This window comes from Hyla sarda, chromosome 3 (genome assembly GCF_029499605.1).
Source record: "Hyla sarda isolate aHylSar1 chromosome 3, aHylSar1.hap1, whole genome shotgun sequence".
Taxonomy (NCBI): Eukaryota; Metazoa; Chordata; class Amphibia; order Anura; family Hylidae; genus Hyla; species Hyla sarda.
In genome coordinates, this window is record NC_079191.1 from 384,021,163 (window position 1) to 384,044,498 (window position 23,336).

General features: G+C 43.2%; 1 protein-coding gene across 1 annotated transcript in view; it reads right to left on the reverse strand.

The window, feature by feature from the left end:
• Positions 1–20,011, reverse strand: part of APLF (aprataxin and PNKP like factor) — a 174,623-nt gene extending 154,612 nt beyond the window's left edge. Inside the window, exons 1-2 of the mRNA XM_056567904.1 lie at positions 19,552–20,011; positions 15,931–16,002 (exon numbers count right to left, since the gene is read on the reverse strand). Coding sequence (XP_056423879.1) covers positions 15,931–16,002; positions 19,552–19,644 — 165 coding nt within the window. The 5' untranslated portion in view covers positions 19,645–20,011. The remainder of the gene's footprint in view (positions 1–15,930; positions 16,003–19,551) is intronic.
• Between the last annotated feature and the right edge of the window lie 3,325 nt (positions 20,012–23,336).

The window sequence follows — 23,336 nt, forward strand, 5'->3', positions numbered from 1 at the left end:
TTTCATGTCCAACCTCCTCTATTTTACAATTTATTATATATGTGCAACCTGATCATACAGAATAAACATACATACATTTAAGTAAAAATCTTGAAAAAATATATACATATCCTGCTGTAATTTTCTTGGCTAGGAGATAGTTGTGATGCAGCTTCGTCTGAAAATCTGGATACTACTTGTATGCAGGGTGGGAAGTTGCCTTCTAGTTTCTTATGTCTAGAAACCAGCCCGCCTAAGCAAGTGCCGGTCGGTCCCCTGAAAAATGGGAGACTGCTTGGCACATAGAAGTCCCGAATCTCAGGCACACATGAGAAGTAACAAAACCAAGGATACAAACTATTTAAAGTTCCATCAATTTATCGGGATTAGTCTATATTTTCAACGTCTCATTTAGATCTTGAGGGGTCAAAGTTCCTAATTTATGTATCCAGAATGACTCCCGGTTTATGAGGCGCTGATATCTATTATGGACTTCTGGAGGGATGGATTCAATAATATTTAGTCTCAAAGGTTCCATGTTAAATCTGTGCTTGTTCATATGTGCCTGCACTTTTTGTACAATGCGGACCACATACTGCAAATTGCAACTACAGTTGAGTTTAGTCACCTTTATAATCTGTTACAAAATTATGTTTAAATCTCTGATCTACTACTCCCACTGCTGTATCACTAACCCTCTTCTTATTCACCTTGGTTAAACCCAGTTGTTTCCTGTGCCCTATTAGCAGGCGCATATGGGAGAGTGAAGCACAGGAAACTGGATTTAACCAAGGTGAATAAGAAGAGGGTTAGTGATACAGCAGTGGGAGTAGTAGATCAGAGATTTAAAGGGGTATTCCAGGATTTTTGTTTATTTGACTATGCTACAGGGGCTTTGAAGTTAGTGTAGTTCATAATATAGTGTCTGTACCTGTGTGCGACTGTTTTCTCATAATTCTTCTGTGATTTTCACTCCAATATTTATTTTTACCAGCATACAAAATGACTGTTGTCTCAGATTTTTCCCAGCTTGCAGTGAGGCCGAGACCTGACTCACTAGTCAGCTGATGACAGGGAGCCTGTCTGCTTCAATAGGTGGAGCGATCGCTTGGTGGGAGAGAGATCAATCTGCAACTAAATGCAACAGCTGGAGACACCCTGATAGAAAACCACACTGTTTTGAATGAATGCAGCTCATTTATGTTTCAATGGGTGGGGTGGCTGATGTGTGGGAGGGAGGAAGATGGAATTGTGGGACTTGTAGTCAAAAAAAGAAAAGTCAAACAGGAAATACTGATTCACAAACAGCTAGCCACAGTATTCGGGTAATCTCACAACATAGCCATTTAGCCCCAAGACAAGTGCAGATCCTTCCTACGCATGTCCATTACTGTCTGCCAGGTACGTACTAAAATCACCTTATGCTGGATAACCCCTTTAAACATAATTTTCTAACAGATTATAATAGTGAGGCGACTAACATAAATAAGATATTACAGAAAAATTGGGTTATTATCCAGAGTGACCCCATTCTCAAAAAAATTGGTACTGGATTCCCCTATGATTACTTTTCGTTGCTCAAAAAAACTTACAAAATCTCATTGCACCTAGCAGATTAAAAAAGGAGAACAGCTCTGTTATTAATACAGTTCAGACAAGAGTGGGATGAGTTCCATGTAAAAAGAATAGATGCTTATATTGCGACCTCATCTCTACTCCCACTACTAGCTTCACTTCCACACAAACTAAAAAGGACATTTCCAATCAGAGATGCTTGGTCTTGTGACACGATGTTTGCCATATATTTACTGAACTGTAGTTGTAATTTGCAGTACGTGGGCCGCATTGTACAAACAGTGCGGGCATATATGAACAAGCACAGATTTAACATTAAACATAACTTCATGCTTCATAGTGTGTCCCGACACTTCTCTATGATGCATCAAAGTTGTTTGGAACCTTTGAGACTAATTATTATAAAATCCTCCAGAAGACCATAATAGATATTAGTGCCTCATAAACCGGTAGTCATTTCGGATACATAAATTAGGAACTTTGACCCCTCGTGGTCTAAATGAGACCATTGAAAATATACGGTAATCTCGATATATAGATGGAACTTTATAGTAATTCGTATCCTTGGTTTTGTTACTTCTCATGAGCGCCTGAATATAATATTGTCCCTGGGATGGCCTTTATTTAATTTAATGTATGCAAATGCTTTTATGTGTGCACACTCTCATATTTGGAGAAGAAAAATGAATTTTAAATATTTAAATATATAAATGGCATATGCATATTACATATTATTTATACACAGTCATTTTTATACATGCTACATTGTGTGGTTGAAGAACTACATAATGTTTATTTATATATTTTTTTCAGCTTGTGTCCTTTTATTTGAGATAGGAGTTATGTGCAATCTTTGATTGAGTTATGTAATTTCTTGCATATGTGCGTTTATGTGTGTCACTCCTATGAATTGTCTGTTTTGCAATGCTGGTTAAACATGGGTTAATTTTTGTACTTAATGTTTTTCTATGAAGAGGTTAAACTCCATCTGATATATAACCAGGTGCAGAAGACCCATTTGACATGCCTGATGAAGCTGTATATAGGCTAGGGATCGACCGATTATCGGTATGGCCGATATTATCGGCCGATAATTAAGATTTTGGGCATTATCGGTATCGGCAAAACCACGTCCACTTCTATATTCAGCTTAAAATATCTTCATCACAAATCAGTCCCACCTGAGGACAGGATAGGAGGATGGGGCATAAGAACGGGATATGAGGACAGCATATGAGGTCGGGATATGAGGATTGGATATAAGGACAGCATGTGAGGACGGCACATGGGGACGTGATGTGGAGACGGGGACGTGCGAAAGCTTCCTCCTTTGTTGATTTTCCTCCCCAACAAGGATTAGGAAGGAAAAACCGGCAACGCCAGGTACTCCGCTAGTAATGACATAAAAAAACACCACAATCTGACAGGTTTCTGATCTGGAGATCCTTACTCATAGCATAGTCTAACAAGTAAGAAGGTCACATATACTGGGCAAAAAACAACAAGGTGATCTACTCATTATCCAATATGTTATTACTTAAGCTGAATAGTTTTTAAAAATATGGATCTTCTCTCACCCCTTATTACTTTAATGTAACAGTTTCTTTAGGCATATCTTATTCTGATATGTATGCTCAGCAGATATGTCCTTATAGAAAGGACTTTGAAACTTTGACAGTAAAACTGTAATATCCCTATGTGCTGCTTTCCCAATGGACACTTGTCCACTGCAATTGACTATTGAGCACTTTGTTGCATTTGCACTTACCTTTCTCGTGTAAATAGACATTATAATAGTCAGGCCAGTGGTTTCCTGCAGCAAAAAACATTCTGCCCTTCTCTCAATAAAAGATTTGGAGAAATATTTATTTTGAAAAACCAGCAATAAAATATATAACAAATATCCAAGGAAGGAGAAGAGGGAACTGAATGTTCTGCTTTTCATTTGAAGTTCTTTCTTGACATACTGTACTATTCTGTTGAACGGGCTAAGAAGAAACACAAAGCTCTTCCCATTAAAACAATAGACACTAAAATGTTATATACAACATATAGTCCTATAACCAAACATATGGGCTACTCTGGGTCCACAGATATTAAACAGAAAAGCCTAACAATGGACACAGAGACATGTATTGCAATACATAGACATCATCTGACTGAAGAGTCGATAAAGTGCCAGTGAGCAATAAATAAATACAAAAAGTGGTATAAAACTGAGAGACACAGAACAAAATATACAAAATCCAGAGAAGGAGAGTCACAAGTGTGAACTAATCCATTCGGAATCACGAAGCATGCACCAAGCAGACATAAAGAGATGCCGGTATCCAATATCCATCCTAATAAAGGTAAGTAAATGGGTCAATCACACAGGTAACTTACTTCACACAATGGACGGTCTTCTCTTACCCTCAAACAGCAAGTCAACCCCTACGTCGTTTCGCACTTAATGCTTCATCAGGGAGGACCCAACAGTCTATTGTTTAAAATGTTTTCTTTTTCTCTTATGACAAAACAAAAAACGGAATTGACGCAAGTGGGAACAGTGCCCTGGTAAGTGATAAACCATAATGAATTTATACCATTTGTACACAATTATAAAAGACTAAAAAATTTGCCAGTCACCAGCCGCAGCGATGTTCCACCTCTGCCGGTGATTAGCTGAGCAAGCCTCCACTTGGGAGGGGCAGACTGTGCCGAGGATGAGCAAGTAGCTAGGGCCCCCTACAGGAGATCGCAGGCAGTCCCCAGCGATCAGACACATCCTCTATCCTTTGCAAAAAGCAAGCACTCATAATGCCCTGCTCACAGAAAAATAAGAGTTATGGCTCTTAGAAGGTGAGGGGAGGACAAAAGAACAAGTGCACTAGAAATCTGTGCTATATTTCCATTATTATGGACTAAATTATTGGGCCCTAGCTCTCAATTATTGAATTTAGGGATTTCATTCAGTGCCATTGCCCATTGTGTAAAAAATCCAGCCCCAACCTATGCAGTCTGCCTTTAAAAATAATTTGTAAAAGAATGGGTCAGTCAACAGAGCTCACTGAATTTCAGCAAGGTACTGTAATAGAACACCACTGCTGCAACAAGTCTGTTTGTAAAATGTCTTCTTACTCTACATCTTTAATGATCATTTGTGGTATTATTACAGAGAGAAAGCATTTAGGAACCAGAACAACTTATGAAGAGAGGAGACCATGTAAACTTACAGAACAGGGTGATGAGACACACAGGGCATAACAGTTGCCAATGTTCAGCTGTCTCAGTGACTGTAGAGCTTCAAACCTCAACCTAGCATTAAAAATTGGCATAAAAAATGTGTCCCCTTTGGGAGCTTCGTGGACTTCCATGGCCAAGCAGCTGCATGCAATCTTTATTTCATCAAGCACAATGGCAAGCGTTGGATGGAGTGGTGTAAAGCTCACCGCCACTGGACTCTGAAGTAGTGATAAAGTGATCTGTGGAGACAGGAATCACATTTCTCTATCTGGCGGTCTAATGAATGAGTCTTTGTTTGTGAAGACCAGGAGAATGTTTACTGCAAGACAACACTGTTCCAGAGAAAGGAAATTTTAAAGGGGTACTCCATCCCTAGACATCTTATCCCCTATCCAAAAGACACAGACATGACAGGTGGCATGAAGTCACGAGGGGGCATTGGGTGACATTACGACCCCCACAGTGGGAACCCAGCATTCTGAATACACTTTTTAGAATGCCGGGTGCTGCAAGGAGATCATGGGGGTCCCAGTGGTGGGACCCCTGCGATCAGACATCTTATCTCCTTATCCCCTAACTGCAAAGGGGGGGACTCCGGATTTAGAATGAGATGTCCTAAAAGCTCCTGTAGGTGGAATGTGTAGGTGCCCCAATACTTTTGTCCATAAAGTGTAGCAATAGATTGTAAAATTCACACCAAAAGAGTGTCAGATTTATAGGCTTATTTTCTTAATACACACACAAACTTTTTTTTACTATTATTACTATCATTATTTATAATAACAATCATACTAAGAATGCAATGCTTTCATGTGTTTTCTATTTTCAAAATATATTTGTTCACCAATACTTGTATTCTATATAAAACAGCAGTCTTTTCCAAATGAAAAAGAAAACCCATGCGAGACCTATACTCTCCCCTCATGTTCTATGTGGTTTTCCATGAGACAATGAGGCACATTTCTTATTTCGAGCCCAACAACTAAATTTCTCAGGAGCAAATATCACTTTCACCACAGTTTACGTGGAATGTCACTTTCCTATGTAAGCTGTAATGAAATATTTCCCAGTATCAATAGGGAAAAGTCCTCATCTTCAGCAATATTAAGGTTATCTTGGGCATCGAGTTCTATATGGAAAAGTCCAAGTGTAATTTTCTCCCTTGGAAGACCATTGCTATGTGCTGGCACCGGGCAATTTATCTGTATTCTTGCAGCGAATCAATGTGTATTTTATTGATCATTTCAAGGGAATGCAGGAACAAAAGAGTTACAAGTAAAATTCTGTATAGAAATAATTAGGGATGCACTGAAATTTCGGCCACCGAAAATTATCGTCCGAAAATGGCCCTTTCGGCCTTTTCACATAAGTGACTTTCCTGCGAATAATTTCGGTGGGCGTGGCTTAAAGTAGGGCGTGGCTTGGAACTTCTATAAGCAAATTCAGCTGAAGACAGTAAGCGATAAGTACCAGTGGAAGCACGATTTGTCAAGCAGGATAATGCGTGCTTTTCATTTCCCCCCCAAATAGTCCCATCGTTTATAAAGGGTACAGGACGTGATGGGGGTATAGAATTATTTAGTATTGCCGGCTCTCTCCGGCGCCACACTGCTTCCTCCTCCCATGTGTCACTGGCCACGGAAGGGAGCTCGGGGAGACTGCAGTACTCCCTGTGTTGCAGAGTGTTCCCCTCCCCCCCTCCTCCGATTCAGTCCCGTCCGAACCCTCCATTATTAACAAACCTTTTTGGTAACACTACGTGCATAAATGTCCGAACCATTAAAATATAATATTAAAGGAGAACATCAGGACATTTCAACTTATCCTATGCTGGGGCCCCCCTGTGATCTCTTGCACCGTGCCCCGGCTCTCAGCATGACCACCTCATGAAGGGGCATCCGACATGCCCCCTCCATGCAGCTCTATGGGAGAGTCAGAGCGCTTCTCTCTGCAATCTCTGGCTCTGCCATAGAGCTGCATGCTTCTTCTTACATGACAGTGCGCTCAGCCTATCACCGGCCGAGGCGGGACATCGCTGCGGCCGTTGATAGGCTGACAGCTCTGTGATGTTCCCATCAAAGGTGAGTTAAAGTTTGTTTATTTTTGCAGCACAGGATAGTACAGTACAGCGCAGCGGCTGACAATTATTTGGGGGGGGGGGAGAAGCAGTGCTCGCGGGTCACGTATGATTAGTCCCCCGATGTGGGGGGGGGCTTATAAATCGGGGGGGGGGGGGGGGGAAGAGAAGCAGCACCCACGGGTCACATGAGGATGGGGGGGGGGGTAAATACCTGGAACCGCCATAATTTACAAAAATACCGTGATACACATTTTTGGTCATACCGCCGAGCTCTATATACTGATATTTTTTTATTTTAATAAAAAGGATATAAGGGGGAGATTCATCAAAATATGCCAAGGAAAAATGGAGTAGTTGCCCATATCAACCAATGAGATTGTTTCTTCTTCTGAAAACTAAAAGAAGCAATCTGATTGGTTGCTAGGGGCAACTGCATTTTTTCTCTGCACAGGTTTTCATAAATCTCCCCCAGAATTTTTAGGTAGTGAAACTCTGCACTGAAACTCTTTTTTTTCAATTCCTCCCCAGAAATATATTTTTTTCTTGTTTGACTGTAGATTTGGTGGTGACATAAGTGATGTCATTACACAGTAAAATTAGTGGCTGCACAAAACAAAGTCCCCATATTGGTTTAACGAATTTATTTAACTAAAAAAATGTTGATACAATTTTACTAAAAAAAACTATATTAACAAAAAAGTGGGCGGGGCAATACATTTTTGTTTCGGTTTTCGGCCAAGCACAGCTTAAATTTTTTGTTCCGAACTAAAATTTCCCTTACGGTGCATCCCTAGAAATAATGGCAGCTTTCTAATAGAGGCTTGCTCCCATAATCATGTGTTATTCATACACACAGGAAAATCGCAGACTGATCTCGTACTGTAGATTAAGCAGAAAGGTCATGGTATGTATAATGGTATGCAGCTGTTATGATAATGATGGCGGGGGCTCTGATCGTGAACAAATTTATAGTCGGCAAGAGATTTCCTATTAGCTACAAAGAAACACTACATGATGATGATGATGTCCTTTGTGCAAGATAAAAATAGTGCCACAATGGAAGGTAACAGAAGTATTATACACTACAAGGGAACCCTTCACTTTAAATAAAAACTATTCTGTTAAACCACCATTAGTGTAGAGATGGAAATTTTTGGAAAAGTTGAAAAACGCTCAAAGTGAAGAAGTTTTAAAAATTGAAAATCGCTTTGTTACACCGGGAACATAAAATCCAGTGTATATAAAAGTATTATGCTTGAAATAAAAGTCCAGTTTATTCAGGAAATAATATACTAAATTTGCTTTTAAATTTTTTATTTTTGCTAAAAATGGAACAAGCTTCATAGTGAAGTTTAACAATTGAGTAAAGCAAACAAAAGACACATACTACAGAAGGTACATGCTGCATTCATTTCTATTGAAGCGGCAAAGATGCCAGAGCACAGCACTCGGGTATCTCTGGCACTTCCATAGAAATTAATGGAATGAGTAAAAGTCTGCAGTAGGCACTCTGCCTAAGTACGGTAGGTCGGAATTCTCCCCCCGACCCCCCCCCCCCCCCCCAACCCGCTGATCAGACACTGATTCCCTATCCAGTTAGATAGGGGATAAGTTGTGTTTTATTAGACAACCCCTTTAAAGGGGTACTCCGCTGCTCAGCGTTTGGAACAAAATGTTGTTCCAGCGTCATGATGGGGAGGGGCTATGACGTCACGAGCTCCCGACACCGGCTCAGGCGTTTGGAACAGTTTTTTCCAGACGCTGAGATGCGGAGTACCCCTTTAAGTGGACATAAAGTCAAGAATGTAACAGAGACATACTTTTTGTAATTCTTGAAAGGCACTTATATCCTGTAAAGTATATAGACAAGAATTTTTCTTACATGGAAACGCTCTTCAAATTGAACGGTGAAAACAACATGCCCAATATTTTGAGCAAATGGTTCACTACTCAAAACAGGTACGTGTTTAGTTCTCTAGGCTATTGCTCCTGGACAACCTTCCACAGCAGAGGTCAGCTTCCCCATGAATTATTATAGGATGACCAAAGACCACTACTACAGTATAAAACTGGATTTAGGGGACATAACTAAGTGATGCAGTTGCACTCGGGTCCAGGAGCCTGAGGGGAACCATTAGCTGTCTCATGAAAACATTAATACCATAAACAAAGCATTACAGTTGGGGACCCTATTACAGATTTTGTTTGATTGAGGTCCAGCAACTTTAATTGATGCCTCTGGGTTTACTTTGGCAGACAAGTGTTCTTCAGTGGTTCTTCTTCGTAGCCTGAAGAACCATTTGTTCATGGGAAACTGCTCCGTATGTGGCGTCCATAACCTATCCTGCTGAAGTCGTATCTTTATCTGCACGAACATATTCAATGAATATTGACCAGCACATCAGATGGTGAATACCTCCAATTTACTTATATGACATCTGTGATTACTTGCTTCTGCTGGAGATTGAGAACCGCCGTGATTGGCAAATGAATTACCCTCACTACAGCCCAGGGCAATAAGCATATGCAATCGTTCTATATTTCTAATTGATTTATTTTAAAAAGTGTACAGTAAAACACTGAACTTGATACAAATATATATATATATATATATATATATATATATATATATATATTTGCAAAAACAGGAAGAGAAAGTCTGGATTCAGCCAATCTGGATTTGAGCCACATGATTTGTAATGTAAAAAAAAACACCAGAAACAAATCCACAAATATACATTCACAAAAATAACAAATAAAAAATACATGCTTTATTTAATATTTAATAAATGATAAACACAAAAAAATATATTTAAAAAATATAGAAAATATAGGTGATTGTAATGGTTGTTTTTCATGCACTTTAATACACCTTAAATTATGAGTAAAATAAGAGCTAATGGTAAATGAAGGTGGATAAACTCTTGCCCATATTAAGGATTGTCCACAAACCTGTCACACCATATCATCCACACATACTAGGACAATATAATCTGATATTTTAGCACATGACTAATTGTTAGTTTTCTAATGGATACAAAATCCTAACAGAGAGCGATGGCAATAGTCCGGTGTTGTGATGGAACAACATTCTGCCTCCAAGGACCTAAACCGTCCAGCAATCCAAGAAGTGGAAAATCATCACTGCATGGAATATTGGAAGCAAACTTTAATGGCTTCGAAAAATTGTCTGTTTTTAAAGACCACAAGAGGACAACATATCTTCTACTGTACAGAGAGTGACATCTACTGTTTGCAAAGAGGAACTTCTATAGCTAAGCACAGGCTATTATTACAGAATAATGTAGAGGTTCTATATGCCTTGTGCTAACATGATTCAGATGATAATGCAGGCATGAGGCAGGTAGACTTGAAGAAAAAAAAAAATAAAAATCATGGCACATGATGATGGCACAAGAAGTGCAATGTGTAAAGACAGCCTCGGGAGAGGTGTATTACTACTAAATATGCTGATCCCATAGAGATAACAGCAGTATACATATTTGGGTGGGGAGGGGTCTGTGAGCAAGAAAGAGTTCTTTAATAGGTGATGACGTCATCTTGTAGTTCACAGAGAGTCAGCTGGCCTAGAACTTGACTTCCATTTGACACATTAAAGGGGGTACTCCACTGGAAAACATTTTTTTTTTTAATCAACTGGTGCTAGAAAGTTAAACAGATTTGTAAATTCCTTCTATAAAAAAAAAAATCTATGTTTTCAGTACTTTTCAGCTGCTGTTATGATCCACAGGAAGTTATTTTCTTTTTGAAGTTCCTTTCTGCCTGACCACAGTGCTCTCTGCTGACATCTCTGTCCATTTTAGGAACTGTCCAGAGCAGGATAGGTTTTCTATGGGGATTTGCTCCTACTCTGGACAATTCCTTAAATGGACAGAGGTGTCAGCAGAGAGCACTGTGCAAAACACCATTTAGCAAATTTTGAGTGCTTCCGTTTCTACGTAGTACATGTTTCGGTAAAAATGACACCTTCTCTTTATTCTGTAGATCCATACGATTAAATTGATACCCTACTTATATAGGTTTGATTTTGTCATACGTCTGGAAAAAATCAGAACTACATGAATGAAAATCAATACGTTTAAAATTGTCATCTTCTGACCCCTAAAACTTTTTATTTTTCTGTGTACGGGGCGGTATGATTTTTCACGCCATGATCTGAAGTTTTTAGCGGTACCATTTTTGTATTGATTGGACTTTTTGATCGCTTTTTATTCATTTTTTCATGATATAAAAAGTGACCAAAAATACGCTATTTTGGACTTCGGAATTTTTATGCGCGTACGCCATTGACCTTGCGGTTTAATTAACTATATATTTTTATAGTTAGAACATTTACACACATTGCGATACCACATATGTTTATTTTTATTATGGTTACATATTTGTTATATGGAATTTGGGAAAAGGGGGTGATTTAAACTTTTAATAAGTAAGGGGTTAATGGGTGTGTTTTTTTTTATTTTTTTTATTTTTATTCAACTTATTTTTTTTTTCTTTTTTACACTTTTAGTCCCCTTAGGGCACTTTTAGGAGGAATCATTGGATTCCTCATACAGATCAATGTGGTTTCATCGAACCATATTTATCTGTGTGCTCTGCGCTCGATTGATAAAGCCTGGTCCTGCCAGGCCTTATCATTTTCAGAGCCGCAGCAGGACATGAGGTAAGCCCTCCGGTTACCTCAGCAGTGGATCGCTTCCCCCCCTCCCCCACGATCACACTGCGGGGGGGCGATCCACCCCACTGGACCACCAGGGATGGTTTAAATGTCCCTTTAGACGTCGCAACAGCAACGGCCGCGGCAATCACTGCATGGGCAATCGCTACAGGAATCAGCTGGGGGCCAACCGGTATGGCGCGGGCTCGAGTCGGGAGCACGCGCCATACAATGGTTGCTGTCTTAGGACAAGCCGGCTCATCCTTAGACAGCAACTGGTTAAGATTTTTTAATAGAAGTAATTTACAAATCTGTTTAACTTTCTGGCACTAGTTGATTTAAAAAAAAATAAAATAGTTTTCTAGTGGAGTACCCCTTAAAGTCATGTAACATTCTGTGGGTCAGACTGGCAATCACATGACCAAATTACTGTAATGAAACATATAGATTTAGCTGTGCTGGAATAAAATACCGTATATACTCGAGTATAAGCCGACCCGAATATAAGCCAAGGCCCCTAATTTCACCCCAAAAACCCAAGAAAAAGTTATTGACTCGACTATAAGCCTAGGGTGGGAAATACATCATCCCCCCCTTTCATCATCCAGACCCCCGTCATCCTCCATCCCCTTCATCATCACCGCCTGTCAATCCCTTCAATCAGTGGTCTTCAACCTGCGGACCTCAAAATGTTGCAAAACTACAACTCCCAGCATGCCCGGACAGCCGATGGCTGTCCGGGCATGCTGGGAGTTGTAGTTTTGTAACATCTGGAGGTCTGCAGGTTGAAGACCACTGAGAAGGGATTGACAGGCGGAGAGTTCACTTGAGTATAAGCCGAGGGGCGTGTTTTCAGCACGAAAAATCGTGCTGAAAAACTCATCATATACTTGAGTATATACGGTAAATGGTGCTGTAAAACTAGTAATTGTGAGAGTGCATGACAGAGGCAAAAAATAAAAAAATGTGATTGTTTCTTTATGATTGAATTAATTAATGCAAGTCTTCAAGCTTACCACTCCATTCACTGATCTGAGCTGTGGCACAGCACAATCACTGCCCCTGTTTTGGGCAAAATTTCCATTTAGCCCTAGTTTTAAAGATGACACAAACCCCATTTCTTTGCTTCTATAAGAGCCACAACTTTCAATTTGCATGGAATAAGACTGGTTAGATATAGATTTCCACCATTTTTCTGTGAACAATGCCAAGTGTACGTATATGAATAAGAAGAGGCAATGCTCATATATTATAATAGTTTTTTCTAACAAGAAGCCTAAACGTGATTAATGGTGAATGAACGCGGCCCAATGCGATCACAGGCAGAAACATCAGCCTAGTCTATTAACATGGCCAATAAGCCGCTCTACGCTTTGCACTTTCCTCCGCTGAATCTTATAATTATATCTTCATTTGCTGAGATGTTTTTAGGACAAACAAACAAGTGCATGAAGACTAAATGGAAATTTTAGTTATAATTTGCTTATAATGATCCAAAATATTACATGGCACTAAACTTTACAACACAATAAATCAATTCTGAAAGGAGAAGGGAATGGAGAAACAAACAAATAAGTAAATAAATAAAGGCTTTTTGGGAGTAGATTATTATAATGGAGCGTAGGCCACGACAAGTCGGGAGCATTCAGGGGATTTAACAGAAAATGATGGCAGCAGTTCTCTCAGGCCTCTTTCACACTATGAATTTCTCCGTTTAGGAACTTCCGTCACCAGTTCCGTCACTATATCGGCGAAACTCGGCTGTTACAAAACCCCTGACGGCCGTGACTAAATCGTATTGCAGTATATGGGTTTTTGTAACTGCCCGTTTGCACCCGTATATGCCCGTAATTCATTACGGACATTATATAGTGACGGGACATCGTGACGGTAAAATTACTGCATGCAGTAATTTTTCCGCCACGATGTCCCATCACTGTGTAACGCCCGTAATGAATTACGGGCATATACGGGTGCAAACGAGCAGTTAGAAAACCCCTCCCACCCAACGGTGCGCTCTGCTCCGACACTGCCCCCGGTCATGGATTCAATAGTGAAAATGTACTCATCTTATTTAGTCTGTCAATCCCTAATACCCCAGGATGGTCCATTACTCCCGATATTTGGTAATATGGCCTTCCCTCCTGCCCTCTCTTCCCCGACATTCCTCGGTTTTTATCGATCAGAAGGCACCACTTTTCACTCGGTACTTCAAAACAATGCCCTGAAGCCCCTCCCTGACATTCTAGGTGATGCCCCCCACTCTATACTACATTCTTTTCAATATAACCAGCTGAAGCATTTTTATTACTCCAACAAAGATACTCTCAACCTCCACAGACATCTTACCCCGTTTGAATTATTGTGTGTGGCCGCTGACGCCACTCCGCACGCTGTGAGTGTACTATACTCCTTAATCTCAGATATGGACTTCTCCACATCTTTACCCTTTCGTTATGCATGGGAGAGGGAGATAGGCAGTGCGCTTACGGACGCTGAATGGTGCAACACCTTAACCATCTGTCATAGGTCCTCCATCTCCTGCAGGATGCACGAGACCAATTATAAACTCATTTCCCGTTGGTACAGGACGCCTGCTCTTATCTCTCGTATATATCCTTGTGTCTCTGATTCTTGCTGGAGATGTGGAGGCCCAGGGGGGGGACACTGACACATATCTGGCTGACCTGCCCAATGCTCAATAACTTCTGGTCCTCCATCCTTGACACAATCCACACGCTAACCTCCATTCCCCTCTCACGAACTCCGCTGACACTGTTGCTCTCTGTTCTCCCACGAGACTCACCCAAGCTCTCAGCGAAACTAGCTCACTTTTTGCTGATGTCTGCCAGAGCGGTAATTCCCAGACTCTGGAAATCCTCCATACCCCCCACTTACTCATCCTGGCTTAAGGAAGTATCACACATATGTAGAATGGAGGAACTTCTTGCTGATTCCAGGAACCAATGTACTAAATTTCATGAGATCTGGGCCCCCTGGTTAGCCTATATAACTTCACCTGATTTCAGGACACACCACCCAGATGGATAGAGGGGATGGTTGCTGACTGGAGGCTGGACCGAGGAGGTTTGTGTGCCACGAGAGGATATTTCTATATTTCTCCTTCTCTTTCTGTCTGGTAGCACTAACTATCACTCGCTCTTATGATTCACACACTTTCTCCCTCATTCTCTCTCTCTCCCCCCCCCCCTTTTTTCTTTTTTTCCTTCCTATTTGCTTTGTTCCCTATATCTAGGTCCTTTCCTTCCGCCTCCTGACACCAGCTCCCTCCTCCCTCTTCCCTCTCTCCTCTTTCCCTGTCCCACTTTTCCTCAGTTTTCCCATTCCCCTTTCCCTACCCTATCCTACCCGTGTAAGATTTCAGGTCTATTACCATTGGACTACACTCTGTGCCTTTTAGTCCCGAGACACCAGTCTATACATATGAGCTCCATAGAAGAGACCAGTTCAGGTACTATGTTAATTGTTGTTCTGGACTCCCATTATTGATTCCATTTGTCTCTTATCTACATTGCCGATTAATCTTCTATGCAGGACGGGATGTCCCGTCTCATGACTACACCTGCTATGGAAGCTCGTTTGGTCTGACATCTGAGATCATTGTCACTTATGCCTGAGTTGTACTGGTGCCTTATCTGCCTTTAAGTTTAATTTGACACATGTTTTGTATGTGTATTTCTTGGAACTGAAAAATAAAAAAACATTATATAAAAAAAAAAAATATATAAAAAAAAAAAAAAAAAGAAAACCCCATAGGCTGCATGCACTATTTGCACTCATCGGGTGCAACAACCGCACTGCAGTGGTCTGATGAGTCCACCTAAACCCACTGGGCACCTTAATTTTCCCAATAGATGCCGTATTGTTTGGGACTGATTACAAACGGGGTGCTGCGTGCAAGATCCCGGGGGTCCCCAGCGGCGGGACTCCCGCGATCAGGCATCTTATCCCATATCCTTTGGATAGAGGATAAGATGTCTACGCACTGGAGAACCCCTTTAAGTTCTCAGACACACAGACAGATGGAGTACCCCCAACCCCTTCTTGATTTAATACATAGAGAAATTGATCTATTTTATTCCCATTGAAGGGTGAGAAAATAGAAACACTAATGTGTATAGGCTCTGTTAAGGATCTGTCCTATGGTGTTATCTACGACATCTACATACAATGGAGGTTAACCTATTCACAATGTTGTATCTGTTGTACACAGGACAACTTCTGCCTATATATGATACACTTCAATTTTAGCAAAGCAAAAAAAAAAAATGGGTGCTCATCAACCAAGAGTAAAATGCTAATTTATAACCGTGGTAAAGGACAATATAACATATCTCCTATCATACCCCTCTCTCCATTTATCAGCACTTACTGATTTCATGCGGAGCTTGTCATCCACCACCTCAAGGACAGCATGGCTCCTGGATATTCTCTTATCTGCGATCTACAGAAAATAAAATATGCAGAAATCAGTGATCAATGTGACCCCGGGTTGAGCATGATATTAAATGTAAAAGTAAAGTCTGATTTTTGTCACAGATTGATAAGTCTGGGCAATTATTCTATCTAAGACCAATAGAAATACAAAGCGATCAACAAAAGTGATTTCACCTCCAAACTGAAATGGGTGAAGTCTGCACTGAAAATCTGTAAATTGATCCATTGTGGATTTCAGCTGTGAAAATGTGCAGGTGTAGTGTAGTTTTGAATACGGTGCCGTACCAGACATTTTTCCTTTTTATTGGGGGGGACGTAACTGTGTATGGGTATATGTATATGTAGTGTTTTACTTTTTATTTTGTGTAGTGTAGTGTAGTGTTTTTAGGGTACATTCACATGGGCGGCGGTTTACAACGAGTTTCCCGCTGGGAGTTTGAGCTGCAGGGGAAAATCTGTTGCGTCTCAAATAGTGCTGGGTGGTATACCGGTTCATACCGAATACCGAACTTTTTTGTGCTGCATGATATAAATTTTAACCCATACCGCAATACCGGTTTGGCCCCTCCCCCTCAGGATAAATCAGCCCAGCGCTGCGCTGTCCCCCCCCAATTAATTATTAGCCCAGCGCTGTCCCCATCAGGGTACTACTCACATGTCACCCGCATGCGCTGCCCTCCTCGTCCTGTTTGTTTTGCGGCCGCTGGCGCTGACACTCTATACCAGTGGTCTCCAACCTTCGGACCTCCAGATGTTGCAAAACTACAACTCCCAGCCAAAAACAAGTTTATTCAGATATGCACCTTTTATCATTTATGTACTGTACTCCGTGCCTGCTCTCCTCTTGCTTCTTTTTTCTCTCCTGCAGTCCCCATTACTAGAGGCAGACAGGACGTGCGCTCTCTGCTTCTAACACTGCACAGGCGCACTGAGGAGGCAGGCGGCGGGAGTGAGCACTTGCCTGGATACCATACGCTGTGGCGCTTGTTAGCTGAGCTGAGGGGCGCATGCGATGGGACCTCTGTGTCAATCACACAACGGTCCCAGTGCTGACGTACAGGGGTGGGCGCGGTGGCGGCGGGGCAGAGAGTACCTCGCGTCACGCCTATCTGACTGTGTGTAGCTGCAATCAAAAGCATTTTTTGGGGGTGATAAAAGCCGGCAGAAATAAGGTAAAAATGGTGATGTACACACCATCTGCACACAGTACACAGGCTATGTGTAGGTTGTATGGTCCGGAGTTCATGACAGTTGCGCTTGAAATTCCTTCCTCCTGATTTTGCTTTGTGATCACGCCCTGAGGCTCGCAAAGTGTTATTGCTGTACATCCCTGCTATACGTCAGCATTTGGTCAAAAAAAGGATATATTGACATATACTGTGGTGCATAGCAGTTCTATTCACATAAAAGGGGTACGCACATCCAGTGGACCCCCAGCAATCCCGAAAATAACAACAAATGACGAGAGCCCAAAAACATAATATAGTGCACCGCACGTGCGCAGCCAACACTCTGTTCATTCCCCATTGGGCAGCTGATACTTGCTAAATAAACACTGGTGGTGCTAACTGAATGCTATATTCCCCTTTTTCAAGCACTCCCATAGGCAATAGAGGTTGCTTGCATGGCTGTGTGCCGTGTGGAGAAGCGCAGGCGGTCCCTGGAGGTCGGACCTCTCTAAAATCAGACACTTAGGGCTCATCCTCTCTGGCGGAGATTCCGTCTGGAGCGTGCACTGGCAGCAAGATAGAGACCTGTGGAATTCTACTGAGTTTCAGAGCGGATTCTGCCATTCATTCTTATGGGGGAGACTGTAAATGGTGCAGCAGAATCACATTGAGAACAATGGGGGAGATTTATCAAAACCTGTCCATAGGAAATGTTGCCGAGTTGATCATAGCAACCAATCAGATTGCTTCTTTCATTTTTGAAAAGGCCTCTGAAAAATGAAAGAAGTGATCTGATTGGTTGCTATGGGCAACTCAGAAACTTTTCCTCTGGACAGGTTTTGATAAATCTCCCCCAATAGGAGGCTGCTGCATCGTATCTTCAAAGCAGAATTCTGGAGTAGAATTCCACATGGAAAATTCATAGTGTGAACTAGCCCTCAGGCCGGGTCCACACTACAGAATTTCCTGACGGAATTTCGCTGTGACATTCCAGTGCAGCAGAGTCCCATTGCCATTAATGGGATTCTGCTGAACAGTGAGCACAATAAATCTGCAGAAAGAACGAATACTGCGAGTAATACATTGCCGTCTATGGGGACCGGCAATGTCCATGTGGTCGGGGCTGGCCGGTCTCTGAATCTCCCTGGATTCCGTAATGTGAACCCAGCCTTATAGGACATGGGTTGGAGATGTTTTTAAGTGCCGGAGTTCCCCCTTCCCCCCAGATTTGTAAATTACTTCTATTTAAAAATCTTAATCCTTTCAGTACTTATTAGCAGCTGTATGCTACAGAGAAAGTTCTTTTATTTTTTTATTTTTTTTTGTCTTGTCCACAGTGCTCTCTGCTGACATCTCTGTCTATGTCAGGAACTGTTCAGAGCAGCATAGGTTTGCTATGGGGATTTTCTCCTACGTTGGACAGTTCCTGATACGGGCAACAGGTGTCAGCAGAGAGCACTGTGGACAAGACAAAAAAGAACTTCAAAAAGAAAAGAATTTCCTCTGTAGCTTACAGCTGCTAATAAGTACTGGAAGGGTAAAGATTTTTTGACAGAAGTAATTTACAAATCTGTTTAACTTTCTGGCACCAGTTGATTTAAAAAATAAATAAAATTGTGTTTTCCACCGGAGTACCCCTTTAAAGGGTTGTCTCACCCACTATATAAACGGAAGAGCTTCAGCTTTCTGCAGTGTTGTACAACCAGTGTGTGCCCGGCTGTTACAAAACTACAACTCCCAGCATGCCCTGACAGCCAACGGCTGTCCGGGCATACTGGGAGTTGTAGTTTTGCAACAGCTGGAGGCACTCTGGTTGGGGAGACAATGCACTACTGGCTTTGGTGCAAAAATATTAACCCTTTAAGTCAGCTGGGTCTGATGTCGGTCTCTGCTGGTGCTTGTGGTGCAACAGAGCACTGCAGTCTGACCTTTATGACAGGAGCCGGGTGTGAACAGAGCCGTACACCAATCACTATCCTATAAAGCAGTGGTCTCCAACCTGCGGACCTCCAGATGTTGCAAAACTACAACTCCCAGCATGTCCGGACAGCCTTTGGCTGTCCGGGCATGCTGGGAGTTGTAGTTTTGCAACATCTGGAGGTCCGCAAGTTAGAGACCACTGCTATAGAGAATTATCTTTATTCTAGAACGATCCTGGGGTTTCCTCCACACACACATATTACCTCTATATAGGATATAATCTTTATATACAGCAGAGATTATATTATACAAACAAATGATGTCATCACCAATACCTCATATAAGAAATGCGAGGACCACACCCACCCACACCCCACTCCCCCCTGTTCCCGGCATGCTCAGCGTTTACAAGGCCATGCTGGAAGTTGTAGTGGACACCAGTAGGGTGCAGTACATGACGCACTTACACCCAGGAGGGCTCCTCTTCCTAGGACAGTCTCCCCCACAGGGATATTGTGCCTTCCGCTGCCATCCGTAGCCTCCAGCTGATAGCCGGACATGTCGCCCACAGGGTCAGCCCGCCGGTAACTATGGCAGCAGCTCTCACAGATCGGTGAGATCGGGACAAAATTCCCTCCACACTGAGCACCGTGCGGCTTCCTGGTGTGTCACGTGGTATGAGCTCAGCCAATGACAGTAGAACCTGGGTGCTGGAAGTAAACACCAGTCACATGACATGTTCTATTCCTGTCATCAGAACGGTGTAGAACTGTGTAATGGGCGGGGTCATTGGGCTGTATTGTATTGGTCGTGGGGGCGGTAATGTAGCGGTACTAGGACTCGGAGAAGTTATGAATCTGTCATTTAGTGGGAGGAGTTGTGTGTTATGGGTCTGTCATGTCGTGGGAGGAGTCATGGGCTCTGTCGTTTAGTGGGAGGAGTCATGTGTCTGTCATGTAATGGGAGGAGTCATGTGTCTCATGTAATGGGATGAGTCATGTGTCTGTCATGTAATGGGAGGAGTCATGGTCTGCCATGTAGTGGGAGGAGTCATTGGTCTTTCATGTAGTGGGAGGAGTCATGGGTCTGCCATGTAGTGGGAGGAGTCATGGCTCTGTCATAAAGTAGGAGGAGGCATGGGTCTGTCTTGTAATGGGAGGAGCCATGGGTCTGTGGGATAGTGGGAAAAGTCATGGGTCTGTCATGTAGTGGGAGGAGTCACGGGTCTGCCATGTAGTGGGAGGAGTCATAGGTCTGTCATGTAGTGGGAGGAGTCATGGGTGTGTCGTCTAGTGGGAGGAGACATGGGTCTGTCATGTAGGAGGAGTCATGGGTCTGTCATGTAGTGGTAGGAGTCATGGTTCTGTGGTGTCGTGGGAGGAGACAGGGGTCTGTCATGTAGTGGGAGGAGTCATGGATCTGTCATGTAGTGGGAGGAGTCATGGATCTGTCATGTAGTGGGAGGAGTCATGGATCTGTCATGTAGTGGGAGGAGTCATGGATCTGTCATGTAGTGGGAGGAGTCATGGATCTGTCATGTAGTGGGAGGAGTCATGGATCTGTCATGTAGTGGGAGGAGTCATGGCTCTGACGTGTAGTGGGAGGAGTCATGGATCTGTCATGTAGTGGGAGGAGTCATGGATCTGTCATGTAGTGGGAGGAGTCATGGGTCTGCCATGTAGTGGGAGGAGTCATGGCTCTGTCATAAAGTAGGAGGAGGCATGGGTCTGTCTTGTAATGGGAGGAGCCATGGGTCTGTGGGATAGTGGGAAAAGTCATGGGTCTGTCATGTAGTGGGAGGAGTCACGGGTCTGCCATGTAGTGGGAGGAGTCATAGGTCTGTCATGTAGTGGGAGGAGTCATGGGTGTGTCGTGTAGTGGGAGGAGACATGGGTCTGTCATGTAGGAGGAGTCATGGGTCTGTCGTGTAGTGGGAGGAGTCACGGTTCTGTGGTGTCGTGGGAGAAGACAGGGGTCTGTCATGTAGTGGGATGAGTCATGGGTCTGTCATGTAGTGGGAGGAGTCATGGATCTGTCATGTAGTGGGAGGAGTCATGGGTCTGCCATGTAGTGGGAGGAGTCATGGATCTGTCATGTAGTGGGAGGAGTCATGGATCTGTCATGTAGTGGGAGGAGTCATGGGTCTGCCATGTAGTGGGAGGAGTCATGGCTCTGTCATAAAGTAGGAGGAGGCATGGGTCTGTCTTGTAATGGGAGGAGCCATGGGTCTGTGGGATAGTGGGAAAAGTCATGGGTCTGTCATGTAGTGGGAGGAGTCACGGGTCTGCCATGTAGTGGGAGGAGTCATAGGTCTGTCATGTAGTGGGAGGAGTCATGGGTGTGTCGTGTAGTGGGAGGAGACATGGGTCTGTCATGTAGGAGGAGTCATGGGTCTGTCGTGTAGTGGGAGGAGTCACGGTTCTGTGGTGTCGTGGGAGAAGACAGGGGTCTGTCATGTAGTGGGATGAGTCATGGGTCTGTCATGTAGTGGGAGGAGTCATGGATCTGTCATGTAGTGGGAGGAGTCATGGCTCTGTCATGTAGTGGGAGGAGTCATGGGCTCTGTCGTGTAGTGGGAGGGGTCATGGGCTCTGTCGTGTAGTGGGAGGGGTCATGGGCTCTGTCATGTAGTGGGAGGAGTCAAGGTTCTGTGGTGTAGTGGGAGGAGTAATGGTTCTGTGGTGTAGTGGGAGGAGTCACAGGTTTTGTGGTGTAGTGGGAGGAGTCATGGCTCTGTCGTGTAGTGGGAGGAGTCATGGTTCTGTGGTGTAGTGGGAGGAGTCATAGGTCTGTCATGTAGTGGGAGGAGCCATGGGTCTGTCATGTAGTGGGAGGAGTCATGGGCTACTTATTCAGTGACCTCTTTATTTAGGTTAGTTTTGCTTTTCGGTGCAATTTTTACATGACTGTCATGTGTAATTTATAATCTTTGTTATACTAGTGGCCCTACTCTTTAGTTAGGAATAACTATGTCATGTTTTGCATTTATACTAACTAATGATATATTACCTGCCTTACCAACTCCTCTTTGTCTGGCTATATTGTCCTTTTTAACAGTTTTTTTTTTATGTTGTTCTCAATAAAGTTTATTACTTATGTATAAAATTGGTGTTCTAGTGTGTATATAGGATTTCATGTAGTGGGAGGAGTCATGGTTCTGTTGTGTAGTGGGAGGAGTCATGGGCTCTGTGTAGTGGGAGGAGTCATGGCTCTGTGGTGTAGTGGGAGGAGTCATGGTTCTGTGGTGTAGTGGGAGGAGTCATGGGTCTGTCATGTACTGGGAGGAGTCATGGGTCTGTCGTGTAGTGGGAGGAGTCATGGCTCTGTCGTGTAGTGGGAGTAGTCATGGCTCTGTCGTGTAGTGGGAGGAGTCATGGGCACTGTCATGTAGTGGGAGGAGTCATGTTCTGTCATGTAGTGGGAGGAGTCATGGTTTTGTTATGTAGTTGGAGGAGTCATGGCTCTGTCGTGTAGTGGGAGGAGTCATGGGTCCATCATGTAGTAGTAGGAGTCATGGGCTCTGCCGTGTAGTGGGAGGAGTCATGGACTCTGCCGTGTAGTGGGAGGAGTCATGGCTCTGTGGTGTAGTGGGAGGAGTCATGGTTCTGTGGTGTAGTGGGAGGAGTCATGGGTCTGTCATGTACTGGGAGGAGTCATGGTTCTGTGGTGTAGTAGGAGGAGTCATGGCTCTGTCGTGTAGTGGGAGTAGTCATGGCTCTGTCGTGTAGTGGGAGGAGTCATGTTCTGTCATGTAGTGGGAGGAGTCATGGTTTTGTTATGTAGTTGGAGGAGTCATGGCTCTGTCGTGTAGTGGGAGGAGTCATGGGTCCATCATGTAGTAGTAGGAGTCATGGGCTCTGCCGTGTAGTGGGAGGAGTCATGGGCTCTGTTGTGTAGTGGGAGGAGTCATGGTTCTGTGGTGTAGTGGGAGGAGTCATGAGTCTATCATGTAGTGGGAGGAGTCATGGGCTCTATCGTGTAGTGGTAGGAGTCATGGTTCTGTCATGTAGTGGGAGGAGTCATGGCTCTGTCGTGTAGTGGGAGGAGTCATGGCTCTGTCGTGTAGTGGGAGGAGTCATGGTTCTGTGGTGTAGTGGGAGGAGTCATGGGTCTGTCATGTAGTGGGAAGAGTCATGGGTCTGTCATGTAGTGGGAGGAGTCATGGGTCTGTCATGTAGTGGGAGGAGTCATGGGTCTGTCATGTAGTGGGAGGAGTCATGGGTCTGTCATGTAGTGGGAGGAGTCATGGGTC